Source organism: Pteropus vampyrus, unplaced genomic scaffold (assembly GCF_000151845.1).
Source record: "Pteropus vampyrus isolate Shadow unplaced genomic scaffold, Pvam_2.0 Scaffold135, whole genome shotgun sequence".
Classification (NCBI taxonomy): Eukaryota; Metazoa; Chordata; class Mammalia; order Chiroptera; family Pteropodidae; genus Pteropus; species Pteropus vampyrus.
The window spans coordinates 4,347,651-4,358,180 of record NW_011888916.1 but is presented as its reverse complement, the minus strand read 5'-3'; the positions used below and the strand labels follow the sequence as shown (position 1 = coordinate 4,358,180).

The window sequence follows — 10,530 nt, the reverse complement described above, 5'->3', positions numbered from 1 at the left end:
GAGACTGCAGAGATTCTGTCTTGCAAATGGCAGCTGCCAGCAACTCAGGAATGATGTTCTGGGAAGCCTTGTCATGAGGAATTTTAGTAACAAAATCACCGATACCTTCCCTACGACCAGCCAAAGTCTAGGCTGTGGCGATTGAATATAGAACTGCATCCAGATTTTTTTTTTTGCCTTTTTATTATTGTTATTTTTTATTATGGTGGCATTGGTTAACAAAATCCAGTAAGTTTCAGGTGTACAATTTAACAATAAGATACACACACACACACAGACACACACATCCAGGCTGTTGATGAGGTCTTTAGTATATGAAGAGCCCTGTACCAAGTTGTCCACATGGTGAGGGTAAGAGAAGGTTGAACCATGAAATTTATCGGTTATTTAAGTTATATGCACAGCTGTGGGGGACCTGCCATGGCAGTAGCTAAATCTCTGATCCCAGAAAACTCCTGAAATGTTTGCACAGGGAGAATTTCCAGGATGCTAAACTCTGCATTGGCCTTTGGAGTTGCTCTCCTACAAAAGTTAATTAAATCATTTGGCCTTATTTACTTACTTTCATCCTGTTTCTCTGCCCCTTGGTCATCAAGACACCATAGATGATTTAAAAAATAGTCCATTATTTTTACAAGCTAATCGAGGAAAAGATATCCCCCATAGAAACCACCACCATTTATCCGGCTTCCTTTCACTGTTTAATCTGCACATAATTTGTGTTGATTGCATTAAAATAAAAATCAGAGTAGCTGCTGGATCAGGCAGTCAGGGGTCTAATCTGTATTGTATTTTAATTTCTTGGTTGAAATGCTCCTGTCTAGATACTAGGTCTTGGGGAAGTGGAGACCTTTGCGTTTTGCCCCACCTCCCACCCCACTGCTTTTTCCTAACCTCTGTTCATCCGCCGTGGCCTATTCCACTACAGGCTGAAGAGATGGGGATTTTGGCAAATACACAATTTGCATATTGCGGTAATTGCAACCCCTTCTCCACCCGGTCTTAATGGGACCTCTTTCCTGTGCAGAAGTTGAGTCCCCTACATTTCCATTCAGTGACACCCCAAAAGAGTGCTTCTCATTCATGCTTAATTAGAGTCTAATCCATTCTTCCAATTTTCCAATTTTTTGCTTGTGACGTTCATATCTCATATTATTTTCAAGCCTGGGTTTAAGTGTAGTCCAATGGACAAAAATAAGCCAGCATAATTTTTTTTTTTTTGTACCACTATATGCTGATAGATGCATAGTTAAAAATATTTGCATTTTATTTTCCTTGGAGTTCTAGACAGATCTCTTTTCTTAACTGCCTAGGTCCCGCCATTGACTTGGAAAAAGTAAAGTCAGAATGTCTCGAGCCCGAGCCGGAGTTACGGAGCACTTTCAGTGAGGAAGCAAATACGTCGTCCTATTACCCCGCTCCTGCACCTGTCATGGACAAGTATATCCTAGACAATGGCAAGGTAGTGTTTCAAGCTCAATATCGATTCCCTGCAAGTGTTTGTCAGTCAGAATAAAGATGAAGAGTATGGTGGGGCTTCCCGAGGCATAGCTCAACTGGTTGGCCTCCTGGCCCAGCCCTAAATAGCTATTTCCTGAATTCTTGTATTTTAACTAGTGGACCTTTACTGGGACTTTTTCATTTTCTCTTCCTTTTTTTGAAGAAAAAAATGTTGGGCCAAAACAACTGTAAAACTAAACTGACGTTTTAAAATCGCTTATTAGTGAGAAAGATTTAAAAAAATGGTAGTTGATGAAAACTGTCCTACTCTTCTATGAAACTGGATGCATAAAATTTATAAGGTGAAGTAGAAATGAAATTTCTGATATATATCAGTATACATATATATAAACAACTCACTATGTATCCATTCACCATTTATGAAATATCTATGTTCCAAGCCCTGTGCTAGATGCCAGGGATACAGGATGAATGAGACTTCCTGTCCTTAAGCTGCTTTCCAGCTGTATATTCAGTGGTGGTTAGCCCACAGTCATAGGACTCCATATATCTCCTCATTTTTTCTTTTAGACCCTTGGAAAAATCATGAAAGAAAGCCTGAGCACTATTAGTAATTATATCAGTACAGGGGTGAAAAGCAGTGGAATAGCCTTTGGAAGTCTTAAAGTCACATGATGATTCAGCAGCGGGGCAAGAAGAAAACTGTTTTATCCTTCTCACATCCAAATGAATTCGTCTTGGAAGAAGCCCTTTATCTAGGCACGGTCAGATTCAGTTTTAGTGTTTTATTCTCTGCCACCATGGCATACATTACAAACATCAGCTCTCCTTCTCCCCAAAGAGTCATCTGTGTCAGTCCACTTTTCTTGCCTTATGCTTGAAAAGGTCTCTGTTTATCCAGTATTATTCCCCATTGAGTTAATGAGAAGGAAAAGGTTGCTGTATTTGGGTTTGTCCAGATATATCCTTGCAATCGGCCAGACTGAACCAAAGCAAATAAAACCTGTTAGTCTTTCGGGTTCTCTTGGATATGCTGCCATTTCTTCATCTCTCACTGAGCGCTTACTCGCCTGCAAAGGCGGAACTCGTAGGCCCATTCTGCTTTGCCTTGCTTCAGCCAACAGACTAGAAGTCTGCTTTGCAGAGGAGAGATTGCATGGCAGAGCGGCAACAGGAGCCTGACTTCTAAGCATAGCACTATCTCTGTCCTACCCGTGTGACCTTAGGTGGGTTTTTCCTTTCTCTGGGCCTCAGCTTCCCTATCTGTTGAAAGGTGGACCTGCTTGATGCTCCCATAGGACTTTAGTGATTCAAACTGTATAAGTTTAGTGAACATTCCCCAATTGAAGATAAAGAAAAGAAAGGACTATTCTTTGTTGATTTCTTTTTACTCATGATCACGTTATGGAATGACTAAAGACTTTTTCTTAAATAGCTTCCAAAAGAAATGTATTTCTCTCTTGCTTTGAAAACTAACGAACAGTTTCTGAGCATTACTGGGGCTTCTTTTGCCAAAGTATTGCTTTTCCTCCAAAAAAAAAAAAATGGGTCTCTTAAATCTCACTTAATTTTTTCACGTGACTCGCACAACAAATCTTGAAAATGGCGATTTTGTTTTTTCTTTGGTCGTTGCCTTCATGTTACTATAAAACTAACCTGGCTTTTGTTTGCAACTAATTTGTAGTCAGGCAGAGAACTTTATTAAGGTATGGGACAGGAAGCGGGCATACGGGGAATGGGTGGCAGATTCTCAAAGCAGCATCCCCACATCCCAGAAGTAGCCTTCATTGTTCTTAGCTCCGCTGTCATTTCTGGCCCTTCTCTCTCCTGCACAAACAAAAGCCTTCATCTCTGCAAAGCCTAGAGCACTGGAATGGGATCTGTTTCCTAGTAGGAAACTACTTTGTCCTACAAAACACATCACAAAGACATTTTCTGATCAGGTCCCACCCTACCAGATGTCATAATTTTAATAACCTCCCTTAATATATTTTGGTCAAATAGTGAACTGTGGTTTATGGGAATAGGGCTTACCATAAAGTTACTTTCTGATTTTGTTAAGGTGCATTGCTTTGCTTTGTCTAAGATATTTTACTTCAAAAACTCATTGAATCATAAAGCTGCAAAGACCATTAAAGTTTAAGTAGTCTAATTTATACATGATATGGATAGGGAAAAACATCCAGAGAAGGGACTTGTCTACAATTATACAACATGTTAGAGGCAGGCAGGCAGGAGCTGGAAGCCAGATCTCCTTGTTCTCAGGCCAGCACTCTTCTCAGCCTCTTCTGCTGCATCCCTGAAAGCAGGCCATCGCTCTAGGTGACCCTGAGCTTTGCTGACCTCAGGAGCCCTCCCAGCATGCCCCTCTGATTGGTCTTACACAGGGTCATTCCTTTCTGTGCCGTACAGTCAGTCGGTCTTGTGCTTGAGTGAATGTCAGAAAATATTTTCTTCTTCGAGGCACAGCAGCTCATCATAACTGAAAGCCAGTGCCTTTAAAGCATATTAAATATGCCATCAGTTTCCTACTTTGGGTTCAGACTAGCTAGCTAGTCCTGATCACTTTGTAGGGGACAGATGATGGAAAGCCTCAGCTCCACCCCATAGAGCTATAATGTGATGGGCCGAATCAGGTGGTAAAGGTTCTCAGTAGGCTAGAAATTCAGCAGGGATAGAACTAGCCCTAGAGTGGATAAAGGAGTGTTTTCTAGAATTTGGACAGGGGCTTGAAAGATTAGCAGGCTTAAGAAGTCATAAGAGAAGGCCTTCATTCCTGGACAGGGAAAAGGCATGAGCAGAGACCTGAGTAGGGGAAGGAAGTAACAGTTACTGGATGTGTGCTGTCCTTGGTGTTTTACTCATGGTATCTCATTTAATCCTCACGACAGTTCTATGGATTATGTGGTGTTCTGCCTGTTTTACAGCAAAGTAAGGCTCAGAGAGGTAAAGTGACTTACCCAACATGCCTAGCTAATTAGGTAGAAGAGCCAGGATTCACATCTAGGGACAGAGGCTCCAGAACCCCTCCTCTTTCTATTACTGCTCACTAGAAGTAGAAGGAAATGAAAGCGTTTTGGAGCTTCATAGTGGGCTGGATGTAGCGATGGAAATGAAAGTTAGTAGGTTAGTTGGAAACAGGATTTTAGAGGGCATTTAAAGCTGACAGAAGAGGTCAGATTTGATGTGACAGGAAATGAGGAGCCATTCAAGAATCCAGACTTTGTGAAAAAGTGGAATTCATCTAGTCAAAGGAGGAAAGCTGTGTTTTAGGGAAATTAATCTGGCAGTTTACAGGGCGGGTTGGAGGGAGCGGGGACTGGAGACAGGAAGGCTAGCCCGTGGCTTTTTTCCTGAATTTTATGTCTGCGGTGGTGAACTTCAGTGGGTGCTGGCAAGGCACATGACCTAGCAGGTACAGAGGAAGACTCAAAAGGAAAAATAATTGAACATCGATGTGTGAGATCCGCTGGATTTTCATCCTGACACTGGCAGCAGCAGGAAGGCGGGAGGGCGTGGGCTTCAAGCTTACGCGGATTTGGGTTTGAATCTCGATTCTAAGTTTTATTGATAGTATGTCTTAGGAAATGTAATTTAGTCCCTCTGAATCCCTGTTCACATCTGTAAAATGAGAATAATAATTTCTACTTGTTTTCATCTCTTAAAGTCATGATGTGGATAAATAAATTAAAGGTACAATGCCTGGTTCATTATAGGTGCTCAAAAAATATTAGCGTCCCTTTTCTCTTATAGAACATTGACTAAAATGACTGTCATCTCTCTTCGAAGAACATTAAGTTAAATTAAAAGATTATAGGAAAGCAAGGCCTGGGGTAGGAAAGAGCGCAGAGCTGTGAAAAATTGAAGTTGTCTTCCATCTCTATGGTTTTCTGATTCTGAATTTAGTCCCATTCAGATTGCTTGTTTTTTTCCCTATCTCTGAAGCTTGTGTGGGTAGCTCCAGAGTGTCATCAAGGGAGGTGACTTGGGGTCCAGCAGGGAGCAGCAGGGAACTTGTCCCCAGCATGCCTGACCTGGCACACAGACTGCCCACCGGCGGTTCAGACTGCAGAGAAAAGGTCAGACCTGACCTTGGGTTGGTGTTGCCCAGCCAGCCCCAGGCAGCACGTCTCATTCCAGGATTGTCTTCTTGAGCCATGTGAACAGATTTGCGGTACTGAAGTTTGCAGCACAGAGGGGCTAGGTGCATCTTGTTATCTGATTTCATGCCTAGAGAGGTCTGAATGGCCTTTCAGGCAAAAGGAAGTGAAGTCAGATGTGACAGGTGGATTGTTTGCCTACTGACATCCATGGGTGGGCTGTGTTGCTTTTTTTTTTTTTCTTTTCGATGGTTGGAAAACCTCAGTAATTGGTGAAAAAGGAACTGTTGTGGGCTGACCTGTCTGCTCACTGTGTAGTGCCCACCTTCCTTTCCAAGCCAAGCGTCAGTAGAAAGATCTTTAATTATCTCTGAACCGTGGATATGTGTGCAGTCTCTCAGGCCAGAACTTCTCCCGAGGCATCTTCTGACCATGCGATGTTGATGACCTGCAGGTTGTTCTGAAGACAGGCACCTTTGGCAGAGCCTTTACATTCCCCTTAGAAAGTTCAGCTTATTAGTGGCTGCCTCCCCTCTGTCCCCACAGAGGCCACGTTCACCCTCCATAAACTCAGCAGAAACACAACAACATAAATGGCAGTGTCAGAGTCAAACAATTTTTTTAATGGTTAATGTTACCAAATTTTTTTTGAGTTGTTGAAAGAGCCAGAAAGGAGAAAAAAAAAAGTTGCAAAGCTTGTAGCTCACTGCTAGAGCATTCTGAGTCTTTAGCATTTATCGACTCTGCACTGAAACTTTCTGAGCGCTTCCTTCCTGTGCACCATCAGAATCAGACCAAGGGCACTGTGGTTGTGTTCAATTTAAAACCATAGATGTTCTGAGCCAGAAGGAACTTGGAGATGAAATCCAACTCTCCCAGTTCAGTTCACGGGGAACCGAAGCCAGAGATGGGAAAGAACTTGCGCAGATGCACCCCGACCAATGGCAGAGCCTGGACAGCTGCCTTCCCCACTCCGGCTGTCGGTGTTTTCAAACTTAGCTATACGTTGTAATTACCTAAGGAGCTAAACCATCCTGAGACCTAGGCCCCGCCCAGATGAAATAAATCAGAATCTCTGGGCGTGGGGCCCAGGCACCAGCGATTTTTATAGCTCCCCGGGTGACCCCACGTAGTCAAGGCTGAGAGCCAGTGTGCTAGGAGGATGTATGTCCCAGGATGTTCACATTTAAAGGAGGAGAGTAACAGTGTAGCAGAGAAAGTGTTAAACAAATGTGTTCCTGAAATTTGGTGAAGTTCTGAGCAGCCTTGCAGTAACATTGAGGGCAGTTTAGAATCCCAGGTCTGCAACTTCACAGTTGAGTGACTTTCAGCTGGTTGCTGTACCTTTCTCATTCTGGTTTTTCCATCTGACATGAAAATAGCGTCCCAACACCTTCCTTCCAGGGTTGCCAAGAAGATTTGAGATAGTGGATATAAAGCACTAGAATAAGGCCTGGCACATTATAGGTATTCGATAAACGAGTTTTAGTATTTCCCTTAAAAAAAGTTAATTTAGCATTTATGGAACGAATCCCTTACAGTTGTGCAGGAATGTGTTTTAAAACTCAAGAAGTTTCCAGCTGCCATCCCGTCTGACTTAACAGGTGCTTGCGTTCTTAATCCCTTTCAGGTCCACCTGGGAAGCGGGATTTGGGTTGACGAGGAGAAATGGCACCAGCTACAAGTAACCCAAGGAGATTCCAAGTACACAAAGAACTTGGCAGTCATGATTTGGGGAACAGATGTTCTGAAGAACAGAAGTGTCACAGGAGTTGCCACAAAAAAAAAGAAAGATGCAGTCCCTAAGCCACCCCTCTCGCCTCACAAACTAAGCATCGTCAGAGGTAGGTCACTGCAGCAGAAGCTGTCCTTTTACTCTTTCAGAAATGTAATAAGCACAACTCAGTTCCACAAGCACTTGCCGAAGCCTCTCTATGCCAGGCCCCCGGCTGGGCTTGGGGACACAGGAGCAGATATGGACCTGTCTCAGGAGAGCTCACATGTAACAGGGCCAATGGTCTGTGGACACAGTGCAGGGCAAGGAACGAGCATGGGAGAGGGACAGGTGGTGTGTTAAGGGAAGGATTCCTGGAAAATGGCGTCACTGAGTTGGGCCTCGGAGGATATGTCAGACACGGAGACACACATATGTAAATGAGATACTTTGGGAGGCAAAAGAATCTGGAACAGAGGCATGGAGGTGGGAAGGAGCAGTACGGAGAGCAGTAAAGGTCAAGACTAGGCGACAATTTGTTGGGGTTCTACCATCATGCTTGGGTCAGTTAATGAGGCAAAGACCAGCTGAGGGTCACTGGACTGAGCTGCTTTTCTGGTGTTTGAGAGGAGTTGGGGGGAAGGCAAAAAAGGCAGGGGGGCTATATGCTAGACACTCTGATTTTCCTCCCTTCCTCCTTCCCTCTCTTCCTCCCTCTCCCTCTCCTCTCTCTTCCCTCTGTCCTCTGTCTCTCCCTCCCTCTCTTCATTCACTAAGCTCTTACTCTTTGCCAGGCTCTCTACTGGGTATTGAGGACACATCTGCAAGGAGCTCATAGTTTCATGGAGAAGATGAACACAGGAACAGCTAGTTACTATACAGATAATACCAATTATAGAGAAAGGCAGGAAAGTGAACAGGAGCAGAGAGAATACTATAGTAATCACTATTCTGAGCAATGACTATGTTTCAGGTCCTGGGAGTTTTTCTGTGATTCTGTTTTAAGAAATGCTTTTACACACATTGATTCATTTAACCCTCATCACACCCCTACTATTGGCTACTATTATTATCCCTGTTTTATAAATGAGGAAACCAAGACACAGAGACATTAACTTGCCTAGATTATACAGTTTATAGGAGTGGAGGCAGGAGCCCAAGCCAGGAAGGCTGGCTTCAGAAGCTGTGTTCCTAACCATTGGTCTCTAAGTGTCCAGCTGCCATGTTTCGATGAAGAAAGTAAGACTCAATCAGTCACATTTTGAGCAGGCCCTGCACTAGGTGTTGGGTCAGATGACAGATATGTCCATGAACAAGTCAGGTAATTTCAGGGACTGATGAAGGCCGTGATGCGTCACCACGCGACATGGTAGGATGAAGAGGGCCCTGTTAGCTGGAGTTGGGGAAGGCCTGTTTGAGGATGTGGATGCGAGCTGGGAACTGGATATGGAAGAGGCAGCTCCGTGAAGGTCTAAGAGGTGCCGAAACAGGCCGGATAAATAGCAGGTGCAAAGGCCAGCATGCTCAAAGGATGAGGAGGCCCCAGGCAACTGCAGAGTCATGAGTGAGGTCAGGGAGGTGGGCGAGATCTAGTCTTGTAAGGCTGTGATGGCCTAAGTGAGCATCCTGGATTTACTCTACTCCCAAGAGGAAGGCAGTGGAGGTGTTCGAATCGTGGAGTAACCAAATGGAAGATCAGTTAGGAGGCTGATGCAGTGGTCTTGGGAAGAGGTGATGGTGCCATGGACTAAGGTTATAGCAGTAGAAGTGGAGAAAAATGGCCAGATTTAGGGGATATTTTGGAGGGCCACGTGCAGGACACAATTTAGGTGACCAGCCTGAGGTCACCACTACAAAGTTTCAGAGTCTGGATTCAAACCCACACTCCCCGACTCTGGTCTGGGGCTTGTCCTGCCATAGCACAGCTGCCTCCCTTGCCTGGCTGACTCATGATTAATTGATTTAGGCAGCCACTTATTTTTCAACAATCAGAGGTAACCTTTAGTTAGCCCGCTGTCTGAAATGGCAGAGCCTGATTTGGGAGGTCACCCTGAGAAAAAGGCCTTCCTGGGGATGAAGCCCTGATCTGACTGATGGGTGGCCAACCTCTAATTCTGTTACACTTGTTCAAATGTGACTGAGCAGGTCCCAGGTGCCTCCCAATGACCGGATGCCCTACTATTGCCTCATGGTTTAAAGACATCTGCTGTCTATCTCCCTCAGGCACTAGTCTGACCATACCTGATTTAGCTCCACACCCTCATTGCCCAGCACAAGGCCTGACGCACAGTAGGACTGCAGTAAATGAGGGTTGAACAAATGAAACTCTGAGATGTGCAAGCTGATTGCTTGACTGACCCTGGGTGTGATTTCTTATAAATCACTTTCCCTCTGTGTCTCAGTTTCCTCAGCTGAAAACTTAGCTCTTAAGACAGTTTAGAGGGCTCTCTAGTTTTATAGTTTGGAAGTGGTTGTTTGAGGTGTGAAAAGAAGTTACCGACCTTTGTTGACAAGTGAGCTGCCTCCATGGAGCCAATACGACCTCATGATGGTCACATTGTTAAAGTTCACGATTGTTCAGTGCTTTTCAGCTTTCAGGCCCTCCCCTGTCGGCTTCCAGTGCAGTGTGATGGAAAGTAGAAGCTAGAACCAGGCCCCCAGAGCCTGGTGTTGAGCCCCAGCTCTGCTTTGGCTTACCTTTGAGCTCTTTTTGTTTCTCCAAACCTAGTGTAGTACCAGGACCAAGTAGATGCTCGGTGTCTCCATCTATAAAGCCAAGATCACAATCCTTGTTCTTGCGACCCAGTGGACCAAACAGACATTTTTACTGTTCTTTAAACCCCATTTAGATGATGGTCAATGCAGCTAACTGGGTCCCCAGTGCTACCGAACAATCTAGCAGAAAACACCTCAGCTGTGTGGCTTGGGACCATCACACATTCACTGTCTTCAAGCCCACCTGCCAAGTCTGAGTTTCTCTTACTGATCCACTTCCCCAACGTCCAAACCTTTTTTAAACCTTCTCTACTTTTCCCAAACATCGTAGTCTACACCTCTCTCTTTCTCAAAAGATGGCCTTGTCTCTTCCTTCACAGAGAAAAGAAGAGGGACTCCCACAGCTTGGGACCACCACACCTACAGACTAAATGTACCTCCCCCGACGCCCCATTCTTCTGCCTCAGGTCCTAAAAGAAGAGTTTTCTTATATTTGGGGCTGGCCATTCTTTTCATCTGGATCCCAGCCCACCTGCCTTC

At 44.5% G+C, this 10,530-nt stretch overlaps 2 protein-coding genes across 6 annotated transcripts in view; both read left to right on the top strand.

The window, feature by feature from the left end:
- AGBL4 (ATP/GTP binding protein like 4) overlaps window positions 1–10,530 on the top strand; it is a 1,052,851-nt gene that overhangs the window by 852,059 nt on the left and 190,262 nt on the right. The window lies entirely within an intron of this gene.
- Window positions 1–10,530, top strand: part of BEND5 (BEN domain containing 5) — a 50,286-nt gene that overhangs the window by 34,000 nt on the left and 5,756 nt on the right. For all 4 annotated transcript variants that reach the window (XM_011367667.2, XM_011367668.2, XM_011367666.2 and 1 more), the window contains 2 exons: window positions 1,314–1,462; window positions 7,192–7,405. In XM_011367667.2, the coding sequence (XP_011365969.1) occupies window positions 1,314–1,462; window positions 7,192–7,405 (363 nt within the window). The remainder of the gene's footprint in view (window positions 1–1,313; window positions 1,463–7,191; window positions 7,406–10,530) is intronic.